This window comes from Onychostruthus taczanowskii, unplaced genomic scaffold (assembly GCF_017590055.1).
Source record: "Onychostruthus taczanowskii isolate IOZ18803 unplaced genomic scaffold, ASM1759005v1 scaffold92, whole genome shotgun sequence".
In the NCBI taxonomy this organism is placed as follows: Eukaryota; Metazoa; Chordata; class Aves; order Passeriformes; family Passeridae; genus Onychostruthus; species Onychostruthus taczanowskii.
Window position 1 is genome coordinate 492803 of NW_024507213.1, and position 27873 is coordinate 520675.

At 44.2% G+C, this 27873-nt stretch overlaps 1 protein-coding gene across 1 annotated transcript; it reads right to left on the reverse strand.

Moving 5' to 3' along the window:
• Positions 1–960: 960 nt before the first annotated feature.
• Positions 961–25385, reverse strand: ACOT12 (acyl-CoA thioesterase 12). Its single transcript, XM_041426661.1, is given in 17 exon segments — positions 961–1396; positions 2172–2298; positions 3472–3600; positions 4549–4682; positions 6464–6547; positions 7826–7886; positions 8242–8297; positions 9404–9554; positions 10166–10285; positions 13059–13209; positions 14814–14946; positions 16988–17089; positions 18157–18217; positions 21502–21648; positions 22707–22808; positions 25221–25340; positions 25342–25385. Coding segments are annotated over 17 exon segments (1857 nt in total). The 3' UTR covers positions 961–1261.
• Positions 25386–27873: the final 2488 nt, after the last annotated feature.

Genomic DNA, 27873 nt, shown 5'->3' on the forward strand with positions numbered 1-27873 from the left:
GTGTGACTCCATCAATTCACAGTGCTGGGCTGGCTGTGTGCAGAGCCGACATTAGGGGTCTCTCTTCAGCAGCGCTGCGATCCCGGCTTACCTGTGCAGCTGCTCTGCCGTCACCTGCAGGGCTCCGGGGCAGAGCTGCTGCCGGCAGGGAGCTGCAGCCTCCTCAGCTGGGCGGTGGCACACAGCGCCTGGGTGGCTTCTGTGCTCTGGAGGGGCTGCCTGGGCTCCCACACTGAGGTGCTGCACTTCATGCATGTTATGAATAAAAATATACCTATTTTTATTTAAGGTTACAGAGAAAAAAAAACGGTGGAGGCGCAGTGGCCTGGAGCTGCCTCTCCCTGCATTGCTGGTGAAGCACAGCGCGGTGGGGCGGCCCAGCAGGCAGAGCTGTGCCCAAACGGAGCATCCTGGGGGTGTCACCTCCAGGGGACACGGGAGAGGTGACCTCCCCAGGGCTCCCCTCGGTGCCTCCCCTGCCACGCTTCTGCCGTGCAAAGCGCTGGTGGGTTCTGTAAATGCCTGCCGCAGGCTCTGGTCCGGCTGCGGGGCCAGCTGAAGGCGCGTCCCGTGCCGGCCCGGAGAGCTCTCCCCCTGGCCGTGGTGGCCCTGCAGTGACACGGAGTGGCGGTGCTGCAGCTCAGCCCTGAAATAAATCGTTTTCCTAGAAAATGGGAAGATTTTGGAGCGGTGCATTTCTCATCTGCATACGTGGTCTCAGGCCACTCCTATTCTCCTGGGCTGCGTGTCCAGGTGTAGCTCCGGGGCAAGCACTGGGAGGACAACGGCTAAATCACCAACCATTGACGGGCAATTAAAGAACTCTTTAACAATTAAGCTAATTTAACAGCAACTGGTCCCACCGTTTTTTTTTCTCTGTAACCTTAAACAAAAATAGGTATCTTTTTATTCATAACAGATGCCACTCTGTTTAATGTAACATTAAAATAGTGCAATAGTCTTATGAACTACAGCTCTACTGAGCCAAGTTCTGCCTCCATTTATATAAAATTCATTAATGCAATCAAAAGCAGAATCTGATCCTTAATCTTTTTTAAATTAAAGATTGAATTTAGAGCCTAAGGCCTAAGCTTGGTTTGATAGGAAGTGCTTGCACCAGGTATTTTCAGGCTGAAGCCCAATACTGACTACATGATCTGGAGCAAGTCACCCACAGGAGAATGATCGACACCCTTGCAGGAATTTCAACCAGAACTGCTTGATAATCCTCAGATGTCCCTTCAGAAATCTGCTTTTAACTTCAGCACTTGCTGTCTTCCAGCTCCAAGAACTTTATACACTCCACAGCAGTGTCTTCAATGGATTTTGATGAGCCAGTAAGATTTGCAGCTAAGTAAGGCATAACTCCTGATGTCACTTGATTGAAGTAACACACCTGTTTGAACAAAAGCAAATGAAACAAAAAAGCCTATGGATTGCAAGTTAGCCATTTTTATTGCAGAGCCTGGATGAGTACCACAGCTTTTTTGGATGTGAATAGAAGCACACAGTGCTTCTGAAACTGAAGGCAATGATTTGCAAAAAGCATGCCTTTTTTACAGCACTCCAGTGATCTGGGTGTCCTCGCTGCTCTCAGACCCTCCAGCATCTGCAGGTAAATTAACAGAGCAGTGCAGCAAGAAGCACTTGTGTATAACATGTTAAATATCTGTGTTTTGTGAGCAAAGCTGTTGCCCAAAAAAAGGACTTGCAGCCACCAAGAGCTGCTGAAAGTTTTAAGAAATGTGTTTTCTTAAATGGAAAAGTTTTAGCCTTCCCGTGGCAAAGAAGATTGGCATGGGTCCAGAGATGAGAATGAGATTGTGTGATTCCTGGCATGTGAAAGTTCAAGCCAGGAATTTAATTTGAACTAATTCCTTGGCCTTTGTAGTGAGTGGAAAGAGAGACACACAACCAGAGACCAGTGCAATGCACAGCCTCTAGAGGTGTATTTTAGAAGTCAGTGAATAACTCTGGAAGGGCAGGGCAGCCTCCAGTGCTCAGTTCAGAGCTCATTTCTAACAGATTGGCCGAAGTTGGGCAAGACAGACTCCACACACCCAGACTGAACTTCTTTTTTGGAGGTATTTTGCTGTTCCCTTTGAAGTCTGTCAGCTCAGGGCAGGGGGGACAGGGCAGGGGGCACAGCTGGGCCCTGCAGGGCTACTCACAGTGCAGGAGCTGCTGCTGTTGCTGTGGATCTGGAAGCCAGCACAGAGGATTTCACTCCTGCAGAACTCCGGGCTCGGGGGCACTGCCCTGAGGGTCACCGACCTCACAGCCACCGTGTAGGGCTCCCTGCAGGGCAGGGACAAGCATCACACCCTTCCTCTTGTTGAAAGCATGCACAGAAGTGACTACAGCGTGTCATTTTCACAGGAGGGCAGAGGAGCTGGGTTGTTTTCAATGATCCTGGGGCTGAGCCTCAGTGAGGCTTCAGCACAGACCCCAGTCCAGGAGACCTCTGTGGCAGCCAGAGAACAATTCCCCACCTTTTGTTTGTGATCCTGGGTCAAAGCTGGGGCTCTGCTGAGCCTCAGTGAGGCTTCAGCACAGACCCCAGTCCAGGAGACCTCTGTGGCAGCCAGAGAACAATTCCCCACCTTTTGTTTTTAATTTACCCTGCTCTCCTCAGCCCACGGTTACTGCATCAGGGAATAACCCTTATCCAGAGGCTTCACAGTGTGGCCACAGTAAAAGTATCCAAACTCATTCAATCCCCTCATGGAGGGGGAGAGCAAGCACAGTACAGAACACTGCCTTTCAGTGCTAACTTGAAGAATTACTGAATGTGAAAAAAGAAACAGAATAGAAAAGGGTAAGATACACCAAAAGGTTCCATTTGCCTGTGTTTCACTATGTAAGAATAAAAGGAGATCTAATAAAAATAATACAACTTTTAAAAGTATGTTAAACTCATGTTTCACTATGTAACAACAAAAGGAGATCTAATAAAAAATAATACAACTTTTAAAAGTATGTTAAACTAAGCAAGGGACTTGGCAGAATTTACAGATACAATAAATGTGTGAAATTTCAAGAACTTCCTTGACTAAATAAAAACTCTGTAATTACATGGAATGGGAGTACACAGTGACTTCAAACAAACAAAAACCAAACTCCCAGCCGGGTGCTTCAGCCCACTGACAGGCTCTCCTGGACATGATTGTTTTTCTCCATTTGCCCAGTTGAAATTCTGGCCTATTTGCCCTTCTGGTAGACCACTCCCAGAGAAGTCACTAGCAAAGAATCAGTACTGGACTATGCTACAAATTTGTGATGATCTGTATTTATTTCATTGCACCTTCACATTGCAAAGCAAATCTGGTTGTACAAACTCAGCCATCAACCAAGGGATCTCACACCTTAGAAAGTGAAATGCCATCCTTGTCACCCGGTGACAGATCAAGGTGACAGGACTCCAGACTGTGGCCCCAAAGTGCTCAGAGTGAAAACCAGAGCCATACTCACTGTGGCCTGCTGGGCTGCCTTTGGGACACCAGAATCACAAAGTCTCTGGGCTGGTGGCCTGTCATGGGGGCAGAGGTGACGTGGTAGATCTTCTCCTCCTCACTCACAGCCTGCAGCACCTCACACGTCCTGTGAAAACATCCAGCACACACCTCAGGCCCTGCTGTGTGCAACAGCAGCTCCTCCAACAAACTCGGTGCAAATGGGCTCCATCCTGACACAGAGCCTTTCGTTTCCATGTTCCAGCAGCAAGGCAGAGAGAGTGAAACATTTAGGTTTTCTGCAACACCTCATCAGCAGTATTTCTTTAGGTTCTGTTTGTTACAAGCTGTAAATTCAGTGGAGTTTGTAGATTTTTAAATATCCCTAAGGTTCCACTTCCACCCTCTGGTAACAATCTTTCAGGATGTAATAACTAACTGAAAATGCTTCACCAAATCAAATTAGTATGATTTCAATTCAACTCTCTCTAATCACTATTCTACACCATAAAAGGTAAATAAAAAACCTCAAACACCTTTTAGAGCCATTCCAAATCCTATTTCAAATCATACAGACTTTCAAACATGTTATTTTTCTGAAAATATGCATTTTGAAGGATCCCATGTATTGATTTCTTACTTTGACTGTACAGTAAAACTGAGCATCAGTGTCCCTAATAGCACAACCATGAAGGAATCCAGCTTCTCAATTTTTAAGGCTAGCACACACAATATATCCACCTCAGTTCTTAGTTTAAACTTTTCCTTTTTTCATTCCTTTGGGGTTTTTGTCACTTTTAACATACACCTGCCTAGGACTGGAACTGTGCTCATTTAAGAAAAAGATGACCTCTGTCCTATCCCTCTCCTTTGACAGAGCACACTGCATTTTGGAACCAGAATAAGCACAAACCACATTTTACTTCTACACTAAAAAAAAAAAAAAACCCCAAAACTCACACTTTGACTAATGACCATTTGATGTCAAATTCTTACAACACTTTGTTCCTAACGGGGCAGGGTCTCACAGGAGTGTCTGTGACAGAGAAGAGGAGTGGGCAGGGGGCTCAGAGCCCCAGACAAGTAAGGGTCTCACAGGAGGTGTCTGTCCCAGCGCTGGCGGAGGCTGAAGTCGGACAGGAGGGAGAAGGCCACGTGGGATGGCACCTTCACCTGCATCTCCACCTTGAATGACAGCACAGCACCCTCCTCGTGGGTCCAGATTTTCACCTGCAAGGAAAAAAAAAAAAAATCCAGCATGTATTAATAATAAAGAATGATTACTGTAAGCATTTAGGTGCATAAATGTTACACATTTAGGACTTTAAGCAGGTTTTCTCAGGAGCTCCTGGGAAATGCCACACGACTTTGTCCAGGTGAATCAGCCACCTTTGGCTTAGCCCTCTTGCCCCTAGAGCAACCCAGCACTTCCCTTTCCAAAATATCCTTCTTTTTCTCCCTTGCTGTCTTCTGTGAAGAAGAGCACTCAGAACTAATGATACTCTGAATAACTACTCAAAATCACGGTTTTGCATTTCTTGTCCCACACCTGTACTATCTTGCCTTGATTATTTTGGGTCTATTTGTATTCATAGACCTAAACCCCAAAGCGGAGAATTCAAAAGGAATAACCTGTACATAACAATGCACACACAAGAAGGGTTTGTCACCTCCCACAAACCCCATAAAATGGAAGAGGATGGGTACAACAGAATGTTTAGAATTAGAGGATTTTATTCCCAAATTCATGTGCTTTTTTGCTTCTCAAATCCTGAGAAGTTAAACAGATTTTCATTTTCAAGTGATGCAAAATTCATAAGGTTCATCATCACTGTTGAGGTTTTGGTGTTTTGGGGGGTTTTTTTTCTACATCAAAAATGAGCAATCTTTTGATTTTTCCGCATTTCTGCAACAACACAGATTTTGTATTTCTCTCAATTGTCCTATCTTGGAAGAGAAACCAAGCCCCTGCATAATCCAGCAAGCACCTTGCTGAAGTAAAGTTTGGTGTAAAATTAAATGCCTAAGAGCTTTAAAAACCATCTACAGGAGGCCTGCATCAATATTCCTCTAAGGCACAGAACAGAAATCATGTTGTTCTAGGAGTCTTCTAGACTTGAGAAATCACAAAACAAAGCAGGAGGCACAGCTGTCAAAACACCTCCCTGCTAAGTGAACGTTGGCAAGGCTGGATTGCCTTACAAGTCTTGTGGTTTTGTGTCAAAGGCATCAGAGTGTCATTTCACACCTTCAAAAACTGTCACTCAGCCTGGGGTCATTCCAGCTGCAGGGACAGGGAACAAATCCTCTGCACTTTAGGGTCATTCCCCCTTGTGCAGTCCCTCTCCAGACTTCTTGTAAGCCCCCTTTAGGTGCTGGGAGGTGCTTCAAGGTTTCCCCAAAGCCTTCTCTTCCCCAGGAAGAGCAGCCTCAGTTGTTGTCTCTGCCTGTCTCCAGGAGATGGTTCAAGCTTGCTTTTCCCAGTGTTATCTGCTGTTTATTTGGCACAGCAGTGTTTACTGGAATATTTAACTGCTGGAACAACCTACATGTGGCACTGGCAGTTTTGCCATCACTGGAATTCCTTATGATTTGCATCTGCTCTCACTTAAGTATCTTGTTGTCTACAGGCAAGAGTCACTAAGCAATGTTTCATAGCTGGCAATGCACAGCAGGTCAGACTGAAATACTGCAAAAGTCATTTATTGTCCCAAAACACCTCTGGATCTACATGATCTTGAAGTAAAGTGTCAGTCACTAGCCACATTTCAGAAACCCAGCCTTGGCAGATGCCAGATGTCTGTCCATTTTCTGGAAAACATGGAAAACATGCACTGCAACAGGGTTAACACCAGGTTTTCCCTTGACTTTCTTCTGCTTTTCCCAGCAGCATCTTCCTCTGCTAGAAGTGGGTTACACACGTGTCCTCACTGATTTTGGGTTTATAACACCACCTCACAAACAGGGAGGTGCTTTGCTTCACAGTTCTGTAATTTCTTTTCTGCACTTACATTATCCAGAGTCTTGGTTATGTCCCACCCTGGTTTTCCTGCCAGGTGTGTCAGTGCAGCTATGTTGCTGTAACTCAAATAGGCCTGAAACACAAGACAGGTGTCTGAAAATGGAGGGGTAAAGGTACATTTCACTGAACATTGCAGAAATTAGGTGTTCTTTTTTTCCATCATTATGCTTCAACTGCAAACAAATGTTTATTTTCCTCCTAAGTGAAAACACACTTCAGTGGTTTCTGAATTAAAACACTTCCAGTGGCTTCCTGATGCACTCACATGGCTGTTGGCAAAACAATCTTAATTAAAGGACAACAAAACCCTATTTTCAGCCTCTCCAGTTATAAAGCTATGAAGAACAACTTTGACCACCAGGGAGATAATACAGATAACCTCTCAGACCACTGAATTAATGGTTTTGTCCATCTTCCTCTTAAGTAATTAGAATCTACTCGAAAATTAACCTCTTCTGTGCTACCAAGCTGGGTCCATCTCAGCAATTGTTTTTCACAGCAGGCTCACAAGCAAAGAAAATGCAAATATATCCATTCTTTATGCTTGGCTACAGTGGATGGAGTTCTCATTTAACCACTCTATAAAGAGAATACAGCCTTAGAGTCTTTATTGACAGGGTTTGTTTTCATAGGAAATAAATCTTAAGCAAGCCTTTTTCATCATTGTGTGCATTTCATTCGTTGCTCTGCAGAAAAAAAAAAAAAAATAAAGCTGCTTTAGCCACAAAAACTGGACACTGAAACAACAATTAGCTTATCTATAAATCCACCTAAGGTCAGGTTCAGCACCATTCACTGCAGGACACGGGCAGTGTCAATGGCCCAGCAAGTCCAAAGCAGAGACACTTGGTACAGGGAATATGGGAATGAACATGACTTCACCTCTCTGTCCACAGATTTATGCTATTCCAATGTTCATCTCTCTGCTGCTATCTCTCCCCCCACTTTTAGCACTTACTAAATTATTTCCTCACTGCAATTTTTCAGATATTCTGTGGCTGGATAAAGACAAAAACCAAAAACCCAAACTACTTCCTCTACAGGAGAATTCAGCTTTTATAACAGCTGGGGACACTGAGGGATAAATCTGCAGGAGACCTTAAGGGACCACTTGTATGCATCTGTTTTAAAGATAATTTTTTATTCTTTCTATTGAACTTACTTTTACATCAATAGTGAATCACCTACTCTCTCTTTTTTAAAGAGAAATTTCACTGTGTTACACATCCATACATTCCTCACAACTACCACAAAACTTCAGAGGGTCCACCTGTACTGCCACAGCCTGAGCAGCTGCTTCACACACCCCAAAAGGTGCACAAAAACAGCTTTTTATGCACCTACAGATTACCTGGTTGCTTGTCTCCCAGGCATCAGAGGGCTTGTCTCCTTTAGCAGATAGCATGCATTTTCTAAAACATAATTAAAGAGACACAGTAGCATAAACTGGTTCTTTACACATCTTATGCTAGGAAAAATCACTTTCTGTAGGTTTAAGTGTCTTCTAAATACAGGTACTTCATCAATTTGTGGTTTGCAATAACTGCTTTTTCTTTCCAAGAAAGACAGTGAAACACAATAACCTCCAGAGCAAAGTAATTTTGAGACAAGTAGCCTCTAACAATTTCAGTGCCACTGAAACGAAATTATTTATAAATGTAAGCCATATAACAGCCATATATATGTTAAGGAAAGTTCAATTACTTTATTTAGAGGACTATGAAATTAAGTTTTTAAAATGAAGACCTGCTTGTGACCCAGCTATACCTGGTGAGTCGAATCCTCCTCCTGGCAATAGCTCCATGGTACCTCCTCACACCATCCTGCATGAAAAGTGAACCAGAGAGCAACACATCTCAATATTTTAGAACAAAGCCTGAGAAAAGACAACTAAAAATTATTTATTCCAGATGGGCAAATGCCAGAGCAGTAATACAAGCAAATATAGAGTAATTGTGCAATGGACTTTCCACAAGCTCACCCAAGTAAACTGGTGATTTAGTTTTTGCTTTAGTAATACTCTCTGAAAATGGAAAAAACCCAATGTGATAGGAGAGCTGTATCATTGTAGCATCCTCTTGCTGCTGTTTGGTCCTCAAGCAGTGGCAGCTGGGCAGTGCACCACACACATTCTGCTCTTTCTAAATATGCCACCCACCAAATAAATATTAGCCCAATTTATCATCATCTGGTGTTCAAAGCACGAAGGGAAATTGTATTTTTCAAAGTCAGTTTCTCCTCTTGGGACAGCCTGCAATGGGCAGTAGTGAAACTTACTGCCCCAGTGAGTACATAAGACATCTTGATTCATTTGTCTACTCCCCATCCTATAAAAAATAAGGTCTCTGATGTTAAAAAATAATTTCATTTCTGCCTACACTGGCTCTCTAAAATTCTTGTAACTGGAGCAGGAAGAATAGTGACAGGTATTAAGACAGCAAATAATTCAACAACAGCATTTAAACTGCTTCAAGTGCTTCATGAAGCACTTTCAGGGAAACAGGAACTGAGATCTCCATGTCAAAGGAACTGAAAAGCCCACCCACTTCATGGGATTTGATTCCCACAGACTTCTTTATTCGCTCTATTTCTCATCTTTGTTAAGGGTTTATAAAAATAACCATTCACTGAATACTTACAAATTTCATCTACAGTCAGTGGAAATTGCACAAGACGTAGACAAGTGGAAAAATCTCCAAACACATCAGACTCTTCTCTGCCCATCAACCACAGATTCTCTAGCCATGAGGATCCTCCACTGAGCCTCTCACTTTTGGAAGACTAAAGCTAACAATAACAAACCTCTCACTCGAGGGCAAACATTTCATTTGGAGCTTTTCTCTCCTGCAAGAAGATGCACTGCAGTGCCCTGCTTGGTCCTTGCTTCCCCAGGAAGGCTGTGGTGACCACCCCGCTCCTGAGAGCTCACCTGAGTAGTGGGCTTCACCCTGGGGAAGGTGAGCAGCTCCCCTTTGTCATCCAAAGCATTAAAAATGAGGAATGCACTGTTAATGTGCCGTGGCTGGTCCTGGATCCACTCCTCACAGTTGTAAGCCTCCACACGGACACCAACCTCCACACTGGAAGGGAAGTTTAATTAAAACACTGAACTGCTGCCAGTGATGCAGAAGCAGCCCTGAGACATGCTGGAAAGGACTGCAGTACCTCCAGGTGTGCAGGAAGCCTGACTCAAATACCTTCTGTAGCTTAGCAAATCAGTTACTCAATCTGGACTGGCACACTTCTGAAATAAAATAAACGATGGCAGCAGCTAAATAGCATTAACAAAAATAAGCAATAAATAGAATGCAGTCTGTCCACCAGTGCCAAGATGGGAAGATCCTGGCAAGAAGCTGGCATCTTCTGAAGAGTCAGATCTATGGGAGCAACTCAGCCCTTGAAAGTCCCTGAATTTCAGAGGAATATTTATTGTCTGCATTGACAGGAATGGGATTTGGTGACAAATGATCTTTGAACTGAAAGTCAGAGAAATTTTTTTAAAAAACTTCCACTGATAAAAGTGAAACAAAAAAAGAGGCACATATAGGCAGTCACAGATATAGATACATGCCTCAAAGTCACACCTGAAAATAATTAATTCACTAATGAAAACCCTACTGATGAAACCTGAAACACACAGTGTAGGCAGGTGCTGGAGATGCCCAGGGAGACAACAGATGTGGAACTTTACCTGTTGTGGAAAGTGTTGTTGACAATGGCATTGAAGACCAGGCGGTCACCCACAAAGGATGGCCCCCAGAATTTGAACATGTTAACAGCCTTCAGGATGGGGTGTGAACGACACAGGCGGCTGAAACAGAAAGCCAGAGAGACAGACCAAAACACACAGCTGTGCTAAAAGCACAGCCAGCGCGACTGACTACAGAAACGGGGTTTGCAGGACCTGGAAGGTCACTCAGTTACACTGATCTACTCCATGCTAGCATGTTCAGCTCCAAGAGCATGTAAGTCGAGCTTCAGCCATCATAACATCACTTATGTCATGCTGTTTAATTTCCAACACGTTCTACAAACAGCAATTAATTCTCACTGCTTGAGACTGCCCTCTCTTAAAGCCAGACCATGAATCCCTTACCTACAGAGTAACCACTTACCTCACAGTTTCATTAATTTCTGTAGGGCTGCACGGGGAGCAGGCTCCTGAGCAGTGTAAAAATGCCAGACCTTAAAGCCTTTAAACAATTAAAGGAAACCTGAGCAGAAAGGCTGAGCACCAGGGACACTGTCCAAGCAATGCCATGCTAATTTATCTAGTCTTACTATTTGTACATTTTGCTTATTTATAGATGCTTTCTGCTAGTTTCATATGAAATTAGAACTAAAAACCCTTATATATATATATAGATAGATAGATAGATATAGATATAGATGATACAGATATAGAGATAGAGATAGATATAGAGATAGAGATAGATATAGATATAGATATAGATAGATATAGCTTCACATGGCTACCAGATGCAGTCTGTGTAAATAGAATCTTGTTTCCAAGCTCTCTGGAGCAGGCAAAAATCAGGTTTCTTCATCAGTTCTGCATGTATTCAAAGCCCCTCACTTTCTACTGGAATGTCTGTGCATCACAGGAAGAGGGGACAATAACATATGACATTTATTTTTAGCAACACACTGCTCTCAGTAAGGAGCTCATGTGCACATCCAGCATAGATTGTTCCATGGTGAAGTTTTCTAAATTTGAAAATACAGTTTTGTAGCACTTCTAGCTTTTAACTCAACTGCACTTTGAAAACTAATGTACCAGTATTGTTAAATGCACACAATTATCTGAAGCTAATTAACTGACTGGTACATCTCTTCAATAGTCCAATACATTTGAATTACTTTGTAATTAAATTAAAATAATTTGCTCCTCTGATTTAAAATGCTAAGAGTTGATTTTATTTACAATGTTCACTCTAAAGATGCAAACACAATAATGATGAGGAGAGGAACAAACCAGAAATCAGACTTAAATATTCATTTCTTTCCTGGAAAAGTACACCCTGAATGCTTTTATTGCAAATGTAAGGAACAAGAAAGTATACATCAAGTTCAAGCTAATATTACTAATATTCAAATTGTTTTATTGCTAGATGCAAGATTTTCAAAATTGACCAAAAAAAGGTAGTGGGCAGGCAAGAAGGAGAGTGAGTAATCTTTAAAATGCCCTTAGAAATTTATTTTTCTAGGGCTATCCCTCCTCTTCTGTTCCTCCATCAGTCTGTGGCCATAAAAATTGTTACCTGGCACCTTCAAAGGTGGGGTCTAACTCTGAGTGGCCTCACAAAAGGTTCATAGTGAGAGTGGTTACTTCTCAAGCAAAAACTACAACATCTCTGCTTTCACCCAGCCTCTGACACCAGCTATTATTCCTGAAATTATCAACATGAGTAATCATGTTTGACATTAATTAGTTTGAAGAGAATTTGTCCAGTACTCCATTTGCTGATGTCTCCCTTCCTTTTTTAAATCTAAATGTGACTCCCACAAGCTAAAATTTATCAGATGAAAACAGGTAAATATTCTGAGTCATGTTATGGCAAAAATCTGCATCAGTCCCTTCAAGCCACTGGAAGTGCACGTGGGGGTAAGGTCAGTGCACTCTGTTGTTACTAAAACAACTTGTTTATCCAACCACTACAGAAAATCTGTTGTTATCAGTACAACCACTGGCTACAAATCAAAACCATATGAATAATGAATGGAGAAGTCATTTAATTATTAAAGATAAAAAGGGAAAACATTTCTAACGTCCCTGCAGTGAATTAGGTCACTCGGTATGCAAGGAGAATTCAGACTGAAACTTGAGGGCTGCTCACAAAGAAGCTTTGTGCAGTGTCCAGGAACAGGAAGGGAGAAAAACAACGGTTTGACTCCAGGGAAGAGGAATTAAGTGATTATGTGCCTGGGTCACACTGACAGCAGTGTCACAAAACATACTTTGTTCTTTTTACCTGAAGATGCCCGAGCTATTTAAACTGCTAAAATTGTTGCAAGCCATAGGATGTGCAACTCAGAGGGCCTGAAAGGTCAAGTGACTTGCTGAGGGTTATGCATCCATTCTGTGCACACACCAACAAAACAGAGCCTGTTCATGTGGATCCTTTTTCTCTGACTCATTTTTCTTCTGGCATCACGAGGATCTGCAGACAAAGTTCTAGCAGGCTGTTCGTTTTTGGATGTCACTTGATACAGGGTGAGTATCGGTTTTATCCTGATTAAACACCTAACTTTGTTTCTAAAACACTGCACCAAGCACAAGGAGAGCAGGTTTCTGTTCCTGTATCCAGTGTTAGCTTTCTGCAAAGATTCCCAGGAAGGTAACACAGCCTCTTTTGCCTTAGGCTCTGTATGTGTAACAGAATAATGTCTGAGTCTCAGTGGCATGGCATGCTGTGGGAGATGTACCACTTAAATAGTTCAAAGGCCTCCTGTAATGTGAGGAGGAAGACAAGTCACAAAGGCCTGGATCTGTACTCTTCATAAAATAAATCCCTGTGAAACCTTTAACATTAAAAGCACATCCACTTAGAATCACGTGCAGAGACAATGCTGTAGGAAAGTACCTTGCTGAAATGCTTGCCACTGTCTGCATCCAAGCCATGATCTGGCCACCAAAAGTGTTTCCATGATGGTTTGCATGAGGAGGCAGGACAAGCTCAGTGCTCTGTACGTGGGTATGCTCAGTTGAAACTGCATCTTTCTCTTCACAAGTATCTGGAACACAGCAGCAATGCATCAATTAATGCTTTCAGAAGAAAGCACACCCAGTGAGGAGAGCAGCTTGCTTCAGACTCAGCAAAAAGAAGAAAAATGGAAAGGCACAGAAGAACCTCGTGGTTTGCAAGGGAAGGAATAAGAGGCTGAACATTTTCTCTTTTCTCCCAGGAGCTGCTGCTGCCAGCCCTCAGTGCATGCCCACATCCCTGTGCCAGGGGCAGTTCTGTGTCCCTGTGTACAAATCCTGTAATTGCCTAAGACACCACCTGAGTGAAATGACTGAAATGAGGATCTGAACCACCTTGTATCACCTGAGCATTTCTGATCTCACTTTCAAGTGTTTAGCCATGCATCCTCACTCTAATCTCAATTCTTTTTGGTCGTGTTTCACAGGAAAAGATTTAGGCATGAGATTACATCAAGTAATTTTAAAAGTGCCTATCTGTGCTAGGAGCTGCTTGTCCTGAATGGTGCTTTTGACTTGTGCCATAATTAGCTAACTTTGTGATTATGTAAGTGTGTGGAAACATATGACTAACTTGTACTTTGGACCTACTCAAGGTGTTCCCTAAGATCCACTCGTCAAATGAACCTCACTTTCAGGGTATGATTGGTGCATATGCTGCTACCTAGCAGCTTTTACACACAATGTTCTCTCCTCTCTTCTCCCACTCTGCTTGTTCTGTCTCCTTAAGGAGGTGAATTAGTGCTACAATAATATCCTTCAAAGAAGTTTCCAGGAAAGGCAGTGGAGACAAAACCCATTGCCCTCTGATTTGTCACTCAGGTTATTAAACTGTACCCTGTGAGACAGTCACCGTGAAAACAGATAGCTTGTTTTCTTGTACCAAACAAGACTCTTCAGTTCTACGAAGTCTTACTAAATTGTTAAGGTTAGATCTTTGTTTATAACAGGTTTAATCTCTCCTCAGTAAAGCCACATAATGCCTGTTATTTATACATGGAGCTAGAGCTAAGATTTTCCAAATACCAGCACATTTTCTTGCTCTGAGTAATCTCTTTTGTGGGGGAACACAACAAGTTATGAGTGCAACTTTCTTTAAAAACAGAAATTACTCCCATATATAAAGAAGAAGCTGTTTCTTCGTTATGTTATTCTAACTTTTTTACCTGTTCTGACCCCCATGTAATGAGACTTCTGCTTGTTGGGAATCATCTTGGGGCATAAACACAGTCCTTACTTTCCTTTCTGGCAAAGACATGGCCATAAGCCTGAGTGAATGTCATGCTTCTGTCTACATCACAACTAGTGTCACAGAAGTTTATTGCTGTGTTTATTGCTGAGTTCTCTGTGACCTGTGAAATCTCACACACAGAACCACGTGGAGATCTGCATTTCACATCTCTTTAATGGACACCTGGCCTTCAACTCTGCCTTTTTACTTCTGGGATTTCTGAGAGACAAAGAAATACCACTCTGCTAGAATAACTGCCTAACACACCTCTGGCACCTCTATCCATAAATCTGGCAAACTCTTCTACCTGACACCACAACCCCAAGGAGATGCTTTGCCGGCTTTTTTTCCTTCCTTCCAATTGCCCATAAGTGTTCCACCTTCTGAGCTGAGTACAGAAATCACCTTCCTTATTGCTCTCCTGCATCAGCTTTTGAAAGACCTGGACGTAGCCCAGACGGATTCTTCTCCTCTCAATGGCCAGGCTGTGCTCCAGGTGGTCTTCTGCAGACAGAAGCTGCACAGGTTTTAACTCAACCTGTGCAAATGTGGAGGAAAAAAATTCAACAATTCTGAATTTCACAATCGTAACAGAGCGCACTTTGAACTTGAAATGGCATCAGCATTTTCTACAACTTTTTCCTATCAGCTGTCCAAGATGACAAGTTTAATAATACAACTAACACAGAGTATAAAGGTCAAGGGATTCTGCATTATCCTTTCAGAATCGTTCATTAAAATTCAATGACAATGTGCTTTTAGCTTCTAAATACAAACATCCACGAGAGCACACAGTGTTTAAGACAGTTCTCATTTAAGGGAAAAAAAAAAAAAACCAAAACCAAAACCAAATTTAAGAAAAAACCAACAACAAAACAAACAAACAAACAAAAAAAAAGAAAACCCAGGAAAAGATGAACTTAATAAGAAGGTTTGAGGATAGAATTTTTGAACCAGAAAATAAATTTGGTTGCATTTGTCAATGGTGTCAGTGCAAATTCCTGTGTATGTCAGTTCAATGACAAACTGCATCCAAACCAAATGTAGCAATCCATCCTAAGGCAGTAATTTTAATAAAATTACTACATTTGGATAATTACACAGGTGACCCTGAACAATCACTTGTGAGATTTGTCTAGAAGGCCTAGCCTCAGAAATATCAAAATAATGCACAAAGCAGTGCACCACAGACAAATTCAACATTTTGTGTCTTGCAGTGCTGCCACTAATGTTTCTCAGTTTTTGAGTCTTCCCTCTAACACTCTTGCAGATTCACTGCATCCTTTCCAGTCCCTTTCAAGAGCTTCCTACATTTTCCCAGATGGCCCAGATAAAAAATTAAGATGTGGGTATATTGAGATTCTCTATGTACAACTGTTTAGAAACAGTTGTTCAGAAAAGTGGATTTGAAAAAAATATTCTTCAATGTCTCTGAGACTTTAGTTTTTGATGGAATTTGAACTGAACTCTCAAACTCCCTCTGGGACATTCCTGTCCTAAGCCTAATCTTAGTTAATCATCACCAATTCAATCCTGAATTAATCTCCCCAGAAATTTGGGCAAAAGGTAAACAGGTTTATGTTATGAGTATGATATCAAACTAATAACAAACAATTCTCACTTGATAATATTTCAGTGCTATCAAGCTAGCAATTTAGCCATTAACCCTTCAGAGACAAAAGCTGGGCTGTGGTTTTAGTAAAACTGCTCCAGTCTGTTTCTTCTCCAAACTGTGGCACATCCTCAGAAGAGAGAGCAGTAGTGACTGGATGTATTAATTGCTCATGGGATGACTCTGCCAATCTCCAGTGTTTAGCACCAGATGTGCAGTCATAACACATGCAGGGAGACAGGAAAGTCAGACCCATGATGTCACATTCAAGAAAGTAGAATTTTACATGCAAAAGGAATTTATTAAGAGAGTCTGAGGAGTGTTTGGCCTTCCCTACAAGAAAATTCTGAAAAGACTGTGCCTGTCTGCACAGTGATGTGAAGGCCAATGTTACCAGGACTGATTTCCAAACACCTCCACAGAGCCAAACACTGGGCAGAAGAAACAGCCCTGGTGTGAAAACCAATCAACATAAATGGGAAAGAACAATTTAGATTGGAAGTGAGCTTAAAAATAATGTCTTCTGCCTGAACAGTGATGTCTAAACAACCTCCCCAAGAGGGGATGTGAAGGATAAAAAAGGCCACCCTGCATCAACTTCTGAAAAGGAGAGACAAGGCTTTTCCTTCCACTGCTTGCCTCAGTCAATACTGTAGCCCTCACAAAGACTTCTATAATAAACAAACATGCAAAAGGAAATGGAAATGGAAATGAAAATTGAAATAATAATAACAATGGTAATAATAATAATAATAATAATAATAATAATAATAATAATAATAATAATAACCTAACCATTTCAGAGAAGCAAACCCCCAAACTCTGTCTTATGAAGTCTGAACTTCATGCTTTTTTCCTTTCACTGATCAAAATAAACAGTGTTTCTGCTGTGTTTCACAACCAGGAAAGCTGGGTTATTTCACAGAAACTCAGTCACTCCAAGCTTAGGAGAAAACAGGAAAAATACCTTTGCACCACCAACTGGTTTGGCCACATATGTTGCATATGCCACACTCACAATCTTTTCAGCATTAGTCAAAACATCCTGTACTGTCACCTTGATGCCAACCTACAAGGAAGAAGGAAGAAGGTGGTGGGGGAAGGAGACAAAAAAGGGTATTTGCATCATTGTCACTTGATTTGAGACAATACAATGCAGTTTTTATCAGTCCCTTACACCTAAAGGACAAAGGTAAAAAACCTGCTCTAATCACTGATACATCTCTGGTCATCACAATATTCATTCAGCTCTGAAATGTTTATTAGTACCACAACTTTTATGTTTGTTTAGCATCACTTGTAGGGGAAAATTACAAAAACAGGGAAGACACTTAAATGCAGTTTTATGGATATTTCCTTGCATTTTCTTCTGTGGCATTTGGAGTCCCCATCTGAAGCAGTTTCTATGATCTGTACATGCAAAAAAATTGTATTTAGGGGTGCAAAGCACAATGAAGCACTTGAATGTGAAACACTGGATTTGATCGGCAGTTTCTATGATCTGTACGTGCAAAAAAAAGTGTGTTTAGGGGTGCAAAGCACAATGAAGCACTTGAATGTGAAACACTGGATTTGATCCTGTGGCACAGGCCTGACATACATCAAAATTAGGTTTTTTTCTAATTTCTAGAAACTTTTGGAATACATTACCTGTGAGATGCATCACCCCCATTAATAATAATGGGAATTGGACACAGGCACAATGCACAAAAAGCACCCCCAAAAGTTCAGTTCTGATTTGAAGTGATCAGGCAAGGCATTGCATACTGACTGCAGTATGAAAATTAAGATCATTGCACACCTGAGATACGTGCATTTGCATCAGAAGTTTCAAAAATGCTTTGAACTTCACCTGTTCTGTGGATCTGGCCTAGACCAACACCACCAATCCCATCCTGCCCATTACACCTGCCAAAGGCTTTAATTTTGGGGGGCCCAGGTGGTACTCTGACATGGATTATTGTACAGGAAACACCCAAATGTACACTGTGAAAGCAGTGCCATTAGGCAGTGTTTTTGTTCAGATATCTGCAAATATCTGGAGCAAATATCTGGCCCCACACTGTGCTCCTCTGCTGCCCCCACCTCTGCTCTATTCCTTCAACATCTTTAGAAAAAAGAGTGATGATGTCTTACCTCCATGCTGGTTTTGAATGCTCTGTTCACCTTTGTTCTGATGGCAATAATTTGTCCAACCCTGTTAAGAAGAGTAAGACCTTACAGCAGGAAAACATGCAGCTTTCTAAGGGCTTGAATCTGCCTCTCTGTGTACTCCTAAAAGTAGTGAAGAACATCTCATTAATCAGTCTGTGTCTCGCACACTGCACTGAGAATTCACTGAAAAAAAGTGAATTTTTCACTGTTTTCTGTTCAACACTGTTATTCTCCAGTCAGACTTGGTCAATAAAATTACAGCCACTTTCACAGCCTAAATGGCAACATTCCTTCTCTCTGCTGGTGTCTGAATGGCAGCAGGTGTGCTCCAGGTACACCCAGAAATTCTGGCTTTTGCTCACAAGCACATCCTGCACCAAATCACTGAGCACATCTAGCTGCAGGAGCTCTCAGACACACTCTACAGGCACTCTGACACACAGGTATGTGCACATGAGGAGATAGCCCCAGGGAGAAAGTGCTCTTGGACATCTTTAAAGGATGGGGAAAGAGTTCATGTTCCAAGTCTTGGCCAAGAACAGGTCCCCTCTGTGCTAACATCATCCCTCTGAAAACCACTCTTCCCCATTAACCTATATAAAACATCTAAACAGAATATTTACTTTATTATCTAGTAAAAATTCTAGAGATTCGAGATTACTAGATTATTATCTAGTGTGATTTCATTATATTATGTATTATTTTTACTATGTTTAAAATTTTTATTTTATTATTTATTACCTTTTAAATTCTCCTTACTGCGTCATCAAAACAGATTTAAATGAGGAAATATTTTTTTTTCCTTCTGGAATTCCTAAAGCACCTGCTCCATGTTGATAGCAGGAGCAAACCTTGTTTCCAAAGCCCTGAAATTCCAGCCCTAAGCAGTGCTGAGAGGGTGGAAGGAAGGCAGCTTGCCCTCAAGTTTTCCCACTGAGCAGGAAGTAAAAGGACACAATGTGCAGGGTAAGCCACAGCCAAAACTGAAGGGTGTCAGGCCACTGCCTCCAGGGAATTCAAACTGAATTACAAATGCTAAAGAGCAGCCCTGGGGCAGGAAAAGTGGAGCTAATTACAGCCAAGACTGAAGTAAAATGTAACTCAGAGCACTTGGGTACTGACAAAAGATTCAGCACTTGGGTACTGACAAAAGATTCACAGGAAAGGATTTTGCACACTTATTACCCTGGTTTATTTAAAATAAGAATAATAGTAATAATAATAATAGTTGCTTCATAATTTAAATTAATGAATTTGGGACATTTAAAGGTAAAGGCTTACTTAAATTGTTTATTCCACTGCAGAAGCAGAATGGGAAATAGGAAACAGGATACCTGCTCCTCCAGAGGACCTGACAGGAACAACAAACTACACAGCAATTTTCTCTTTCTTTTTCTCACCCAAGAACACAGGTGGAATCCTTTGGGTGGACAGGGCAGGGGAAATGGTCAGGGCAAAGAACCAACACCATCTGCAGGTGCACAGCCCTCATTAGCTTCTGCAGAAGATGCTCAGAGGAGGTTTTTGCATCATTCATTGCAAAGAAAAAGCAGAAATGTTAAGGAAATTAAACTGCCAAACTGCCACCAGCTCCCTCCCAGAAAGGAGAGTGTTCAGAGCTGCAGGTATGCAGGGGCAGAAGTCACACAACACCACACTTCCACCTAAAACTGTCAGAAACTTACCAGAATGAACTGACTATCATTCACATACAAAAGGCTAACAAAATATAAAGAAATGCAATTAAAAATCAGATGTCATTGAAAATCAGCACCACTGATTTTCTGTGTATTACAAGGAAAGGAAGAGGTTAGCCTGGTTGAAAGCCAAGTTTGGAACTATACAGATGTGTGAGAATTTCTCTTTACATCTCAGCTGAAATAAGCAGAGAGGAGTTAATCCCTGCAGAAGATTTAGTAACCTGGTTTAGGTAAATAAACCTTACAGTAAGCCACTTACTTAAGAACCATCTTATTAATTTACCAGAAAGAGAAGCAAGACCTCTTTACTTTATGCAAGATGTTTGTGTAATGAACTACATCTGGCAAAATTTAGGAAATTGCACAGTAAGATACAAGAAGGATGTTAGGGGTGACCTGGCAGAGAAAAATAATTTCTGAAATAATTTCTTTCACAGTTGCAAGATTTGTACCTGAAATTGTTGTTCCAAATGCAACACTGGTGTTACAAATAGAACACTGGTATGACAAGTGAGAGAAGAAACAGAAACAAATCTGGAAGGAAAAGTATTTTCATCATGTTCCAGAAGCTGTGTTCTGCTCTCAAGAAACAAGACAGAAAAGTGCTCTGAAGTTGCTAACTCTGTACTTTTACACCTGAAAGGGAAACACTACCCTGACTTTGATTAGTTTTCACATACAATATTTTTTTCTAAGGACAAAATTAAAAACACAGAGCAAATCAAGGCAAGACAAACACTTCAATATTGTGAAACAGACCAAGAAATTTTCTTTTGAGTTCCAGATTTTTTATGACCATATTCTCTTCTTTGTCACTGGCTTTAGTTCTTACTCTAATGGACACTGGTCTAACAGTCTGAAGTCTGAGTGGATGCTTATTTTACACTTATCAACAGTTTTAAACTGACATCATCTGGCAGCCAGTGTTGCTTTGTTCACAGCCACAACTGCACGTGCACTGCTCCGTGCAACCAGGCCTATCCCATCTAATCATTCATTAATTCCCAGACTGCCCAGTGTAAAACCACACAAAACCCATAAAGTAAGGGCTTTAGGATTCTGTAAAGGTATGGTTTAGGAATAAAGGTCCTATTTCCTCTTATGGTGTCTTTTATCCCACTGAAAACCATGGAAAATGGTAAAACAAGTTCAGTCCTGTTCTATCTTGCAGACTCAATTAATTCAGTGCTCAGTGAATGTAAAACATTCATCTTTTTTTCTAAAATAGCTGAAAGAAAAAGATGTTAAGAAATGAACTGAAAGAGACCTTGCAACAATAAAAACACTGATAACAGCAAGTTTTATAGGTAATATTCCTTATTTAACAGAGATAAGCAATGGCCTGCAGCCATTCCCCAGAGCCAGAGACCACTGGGCCATCATTTTCTCACCAGGCATCTCGACTGCCAAGCCAAGGTAACAGCAGTCTGTTCCTGCCCTGTGAGATGGACCTGCTCTCTGGGTGGGTCAGGCTATCACAGGTAGAAAAGAGCACTTGTGAGACCCACCCCTGTGACTGTGGTGAGCTCACGGGTCTGCTATCTCCCATTTATAACGCCTGGGTTTATCTCTGCCAAACAGGAATCTGCAGAGGGAAAAGATGGGACTGTTGTCATCTGGTTTGTACCTGGCAGCCTCTTCAAACTGAATGTCATCCATGGACGCTGTCACGCAGGACACCCCAGCATGCTTCTCAGCTTCAAAAGAGACACAGGGGCACACAGTTACAAACCAAAGGCGGCTCCAGCGAGGGCAGAGAGGACGATGCATCTGACTCCATCATCATGATTTATTACAAAATATGGATATTGGTCCAGTACCCATATCCAGCTGTGGGGGACAAAGACTCTTAACAGTTTAAAGTTAGGAAGTGTATGTTGATTGCTATGCTGGGCAGTGTGAGGGATAGCTCCCAAATACACACATCAATTTACAGGTGATTACAGAGTCCTTTTATCTGTACAACCATTGAATACCCAAAATACAAATACATATTCATAATTTTGGTACATCCCATTCCCGGCTTCGTATGCTAATTAGTTCAAAAGCTATTAAGCATGTGTTGTTTGTTCCTTGAAATGGGTCAGTGGTCCCTTTCATGGGGAGGGGTCCCAAAATGAGGAAGTAAATGAGGTCTTCCTCATCCTGACCACCTTCCTACCATTTCAATGCAAATATGACAAATGAGCCCTTGGTAGAACTCCAATTCCCTGTCTTCAATTGGTTTCAGAACCAATTGAAACTTATGTTTCTAAAAGCTATTTGTCAGTTTCTATATTCTTCATTATAAAGCCAGCTAACCAAACATTGTGTTGACAGGCAATCCATTATTAGTTAACTACTAGCTCCTAACTTCATCAAGGCCTACCCATTTATTTTCATTAACTCCAATAAAGTTTATCTCTAAGTAAAATCTTAGCTCCTCTAAAATTTCTAAATTCCTTAAAGTTCATGTCTTAATCAGAAGGCTAAATGATTACTTTATTATGCTATACTGCATACATTGCATCTAGCTGAGTCTGCCCTGCACTCACCCTTGCTCACAACTGCACAGAGCTGCTCCCATCTCTGATGGGATTCTCCAGTGACTGTCTCGTGACAGTCCCACACACACACACAACTCTTGGCCCTGACAGGCCAAGGGAACAAAACACCCTCACTTTGGGTAAACAATCCCCATATTGCATTCTACTTTGGCACTACGCTGGCACAGCAAGTGATAAGAATTATATTTTCTCCCTCTCCGATGCTCAGAGAATGCGAATCCCAGAAATATTCTTGGGAAGAGTTGTGTCTTGCTTTTCTCTGTGAGGAAAATGTGGCAACAGTGACCACTCTGCACCTGCAGGGAGCTGTTCACCTGTGGGCTGGGACTGCAGGCAGCAGATCCCGCTTCTTCCTGCGAGCACCACAATGCAACTCTGCAGCGCGCCCCTTAGGAAAAATGGGAAGCTAAATAAGATTAAAGTTCACACGTTTTATCGTGGTTCTGTTGTAAAGGGTGCTCGTATTTATGGGCAACATCAGGAGATGAGACTAGATGATGGCAACTATCTTAGTTTGAAACCCTCCACCTAAGGTCTTTTCCTAAAAATGAACACTCTGGTAAGAGAGCCTTAACAAGCATTTTGAATGACAGAAAGAGTCACAGAGTGCTACCAAGCTCACAGAAAGCTCATCATTCTCCCTCAAAACAATATGTCATGAGCATCAGCTAGAGCAATGCAGTGGGGAACTTGTAGGTCAGCTGAGGATTCTGAGATGCAGCAGAAAAACCTACTTATTAGTAGGTAAAAACCTTAGCTTATTAGTGCAGTCACAACAGTGGAAAGCAGCTGAGTACATGTCCTTAGTGCTGCACCAAAAATGCAGGAATTAAATAAAAACAAAACCAAGATTTAGGGAATTCAAAACCAGAATTCACCTGCTGTAAAATATTTTTAACTATATTTGAACTGTTAGTCATCTCCCTAGAGTACATTTGGCTGTGGAAAAGAACACACACTTTTTGTATTAATTATGAAAGCTAATCTGGAAAAGGTAAATGTCTTATTTACTGTTAATATTTAATCACCCAATAGTTAAGTTTTATAGCAAGTTAATAAGATATATTATTTATTTGACCATAGCACCTAGAGCTTCCAGTCAAAAGGTAAATCTGCAGTGTACTAGGACCTGTACAAACACAGAGAACCTCTGCTCCAAAGTCCTGAGTGACAAAGGCAAGAGAGGGGAGCAGCAGGAAGCCTGGAAAATAGCACTGCACAACAGGCAAGAGCTCTCACTCCCAAGCAGCCCCTTGTTTTTAGCGAGCATCACAAGACGAGCTCAGAGAAATCGGAGGTTCCATATCAAAATCTGAAAATACGAGGGGAAAGCACAGCCTTTATTAAAAAAAAAAATCACTCCTGAGGGGGTTAAAACCCTGAAGGGCTGAAATGGAATCACTCCTCCCTGCACCTGAAAGAGGCGTGCTCCTCCAGGGCAGCTGCCCCAAAGCGTGGCACTGTGTGGCTCTGGGGACAGCCAGCCCGGCTCCCCGGCTCCCCGGCAGCCCGGCAGGGGCTCGGGAATGCCGCCAGCCTCGGGACCGGCTGTGTCGTGCGCCGGGATCGCCGTGCTTCCCCCGCAGCCTGCGCTCGCAGCACTCACGAGTCGCTGGTGCGAGCTGGCAGAAGTTTTAGAAGGTTTTTTTAGGGTTTTAGAAGCTTTGGAAGGCGAGAGGCAGGCAGACACGGAGTGCTCTGCACGCTGGATGGATTTGTGGTTGTTTCACAGAACGGCAGAATCCCAGAATAGTTCGGGCTTGGAAGAGTCCTCTGGAGACCACTTAGTCCAATCCCCTGCCAAGGCAGTGGCACCTTTCCTTCTTTTTGGCACACAAGTGCCAATAATCTTAAATTAGTCCTTTCCTTCCTTCTCTTACTTATCTTTTACCACCTCTTTTCTTCCCTTCTGCTGCTCCTCTTTGAAATTTTCCTCATCCTCGTGTTCCCACCACCTTCCTCGCTCTCCCGTGCCATCTGATGCCTCACCCTCGAGGCATCTGTTCCTAACTGGACCCCAGATCTCCTGGGCTCCGAGAGAGAGACATGGAACTCCTGGAGTTGGTCCAGGGCAGGATACCAGAATGACTGGGGGCCTGGAGCATCCTCCTCACGAGGGAAGGCTGAGCGAGATGGGTCTGCTCAGCCTCGGGAAGAGATGGGTGACAGGGGCTGTGTGTACAAATCCACGTGTACAAATGTCCAAAAAGGGTGTCAGAGCATGGATCAGGCTCTGCTTGGTGGTGCCCAGCAATGCGACATGAGCCAAGAGGGAGAACATGATGCCCTGGAAGTTCGATTTGAACATGGAGCTGTGTCAGGCTGGAGAAGAGGGAAACTTTCTTCCCCCAGAGGGTCGTGGGACACTGAACAGACACTGCCAGAGCTCCAGGAACAGACACTGCAGGAGCATTTGGACAGCACTCCAGGGATGCCCAGGCTGGGATTGTTGGGGTGTCTGTGCAGGGCAGGGGTGGCACTGGCTGATCCTGTGCGTCCCTTCCAGCTCAGGGGACTCTGCGATTCTATGATGAATAACTTTTTTCAAGAGCACTGAGCACACTGCCCAGAGAGGGTGTGGAGCGGAGCTCGCCGGTCCCGTCCCAGCAGTGTCTGTACGATCCCGTATCCCGGGCTCTGGGGTGACCCCCAGGCGGGACAGGATCACCACTGTGGCCCCTTCCACCCTGTGACCCGGTGCCACCTCCAAAGCCCTCTCTCCCTTCCAGGGGGCCTCCCCAGGGTAGGGGCCGTCTCCTCCCGCTCCCGGGCGAGCAGGGCCGGGCCCCCCTGGCCGTACCTGCGAGGCAGGCGGCGGCGTCCATCCATTGCAGCAGCGGCCCCGCGCCCAGCTCCCCGCGGGGCCCGGCGTGGGCCGGCAGCACGGCCCGGCACATGTACACAGCCATGGGGGAACGCTGCCCGCTCCGCCCGGCACCGCGGCCAGCGCCTCCGCCTCAGCCATGGGCGGGACCGGCCCGCCCGGCGCCGCGGCATGGGGCGGAATCGCCTCCGCCGGCCTCCCGCGGAGGCGGGACAGGATGAGGGGGAAGAGAGCTTGAGGTGAGGGGAGGAGAGGAAAGGGAGCCCGGAGTGACGAGATGAGAGGAAAGGGAGCCCGGGCTGAGGGGGAAGAGAGCTTTAGATGAGGGGATGAGAGGAAAGGGAGCCCGGAATGAGGGGAAAGAGAGCCCGGGGTGAGGGGAAAGAGAGCACGGGGCGAGGGGAAGGAGAACCCGGGGAGAGGGGTAAGGTGTGGCCGGGATGAGGGAAAAGGGGTGCTCGATATGAGGGGAAAAGGAGCCCGGGATGAGGGATAAAGGGGTACCTGGGATGAAGGAAAGAGTGGGAAGGGGCTGAGGGGAAAGGAGGGCCTGAAATGAGGGGAAAGGGCGTGTGAGGATGAGGGGCCAGGGATGAGGTGCTGAGGGGAAGAGAAGTGCCTGGAGCTGAGGAGGTTGATGTAGCAGGGGTGAAGGAAAAGGGATGAGAGTAAGTGGATGTTGGGGATGAGATTCCCCTCACAGTGGTGAGGGGAATCATGGAGTGGTTTGGGCTGGAAGGGACCTTAAAGCCCACCCAGTGCCACCCCTGCCATGGCAGGGACACCTCCCACTGTCCCAGGCTGCTCCAGCCCCAGTGTCCAGCCTGGCCTTGGGCACTGCCAGGGATCCAGGGGCAGCCCCAGCTGCTCTGGGCACCCTGTGCCAGGGCCTGCCCACCCTCACAGGGAACAATTCCTAGTTCCCAAGACCCCATCTCCACCTACTATCTCTGTCCACTAATTTGAAGCCATTCCCACTTGTTCTGCCACTGTCTGCCCTGGTACAAATTCTCTCACCAGCTCTCTTTAGACCCTTTAGGTACCGGAGGGTGCCTTCAGGTCTCCCCGCAGCCTTCACCTCTCCCAGCTGAGCAGTTCCAGTGAGGGGCATTGTGTCCAGGGCACCAGGGACTGGATGTTCCCTCCACTCCTGTCCCAGGACTCCCGAGGTGACCTCACAGCCTGGCAGCAGCCACTGCTAGGTTTGGTGTGTCCATTGTCACTGAAATGCTGATATATCTAGCTGATATTTTCATTTTTATTTCTCTTTTGGAGCCTTGCCCTCTCATGTTGTCACCAACGTGACATCCCAGCAGATGCATCCAGGGCAGACACATTGCCATGCCAGAGGCAGCGGAACCACTGGCACTTCCAGCATGGACGTTTGGATTTCCACCTCTGTGGCCACAGCCCTGGTCACATATTCCTGCAGGAGTCAACAGCTCGAGAGCCCACAGAGGGCTCCTTCTCTTACCTCCTCCTCCTTGCATGGCTGGTAAGGATATTGCTGCCCTTGCACACTGTGAAAATACAAGCTCTGCCCAGGCAGAGCAGAGCAATCACATCGGAGCTGTCGGGAGGGTCAAGGTTTTACTTTTGCCATGGATACAGTGTTATTGCTGCTGAAGGCTCAGCCTCTTTGGGGATGCTCAGCGCCTGGGCTTGTCAGCTGGTGGTGAGGCGGATCTTTAACTGCAGTGTAGCAGAGGGTACAAACTGCTAAGGGTTTTCAGGAGAGAATGCGAGGCTTGTATTTTGACTGTTGTGCGGGAGCCCGGGCTGAGGGGGAAGAGAGCTTTAGATGAGGGGATGAAAGGAAAGGGAGCCCGGAATGAGGGGAAAGAGAGCCCGGGGTGAGGGGATGAGGGGAAAGAGAGCCCGGGGTGAGGGGAAAGAGAGCCCGGGGCGAGGGGATGAGGGGAAAGGGAGCCCGGGATGAGGGGAAAGAGAGCCCGGGGCGAGGGAATGAAAGGAAAGAGAACCCGGGGAGAGGGGTAAGGGGTGGCCGGGATGAGGGAAAAGGGGTGCTCGATATGAGGGGAAAAGGAGCCCGGGATGAGGGATAAAGGGGTACCTGGGATGAAGGAAAGAGTGGGAAAGGGCTGAGGGGAAAGGAGGGCCTGGAATGAGGGGAAAGGGCGTGTGAGGATGAGGGGCCAGGGATGAGGTGCTGAGGGGAAGAGAAGTGCCTGGAGCTGAGGAGGTTGATGTAGCAGGGGTGAGGGAAAAGGGATGAGAGTAAGTGGGTGTTGGGGATGAGAGGGTGTCAGTGGTGAGGGGAATCATGGAGTGGTTTGGGCTGGAAGGGACCTTAAATCCCACCCAGTGCCACCCCTGCCATGGCAGGGCTGGCTTCTGTGAAGGGAAAAACCAGACTGTCACAGCAGTGATACACCTTGGCCTTGCTGTCTGAAGAGAGTCTATAAAAGGTTTGCAGCCAGTGTTTTTCCCTTCCTCAACTGCTCAATCCAGATGACAAAACCTCAGGTTACCAATTTCTCACACTGTGGATCCTAGACGCTAGAAGAAATGGTCTGTAAAGAGAACGCAACATTTTCCTATTAAAAAACCCCCTTAACTTATATTTTGCCTGCCTAGGCTAGTAATGTGTAAATTTGTTTCCAGGTTT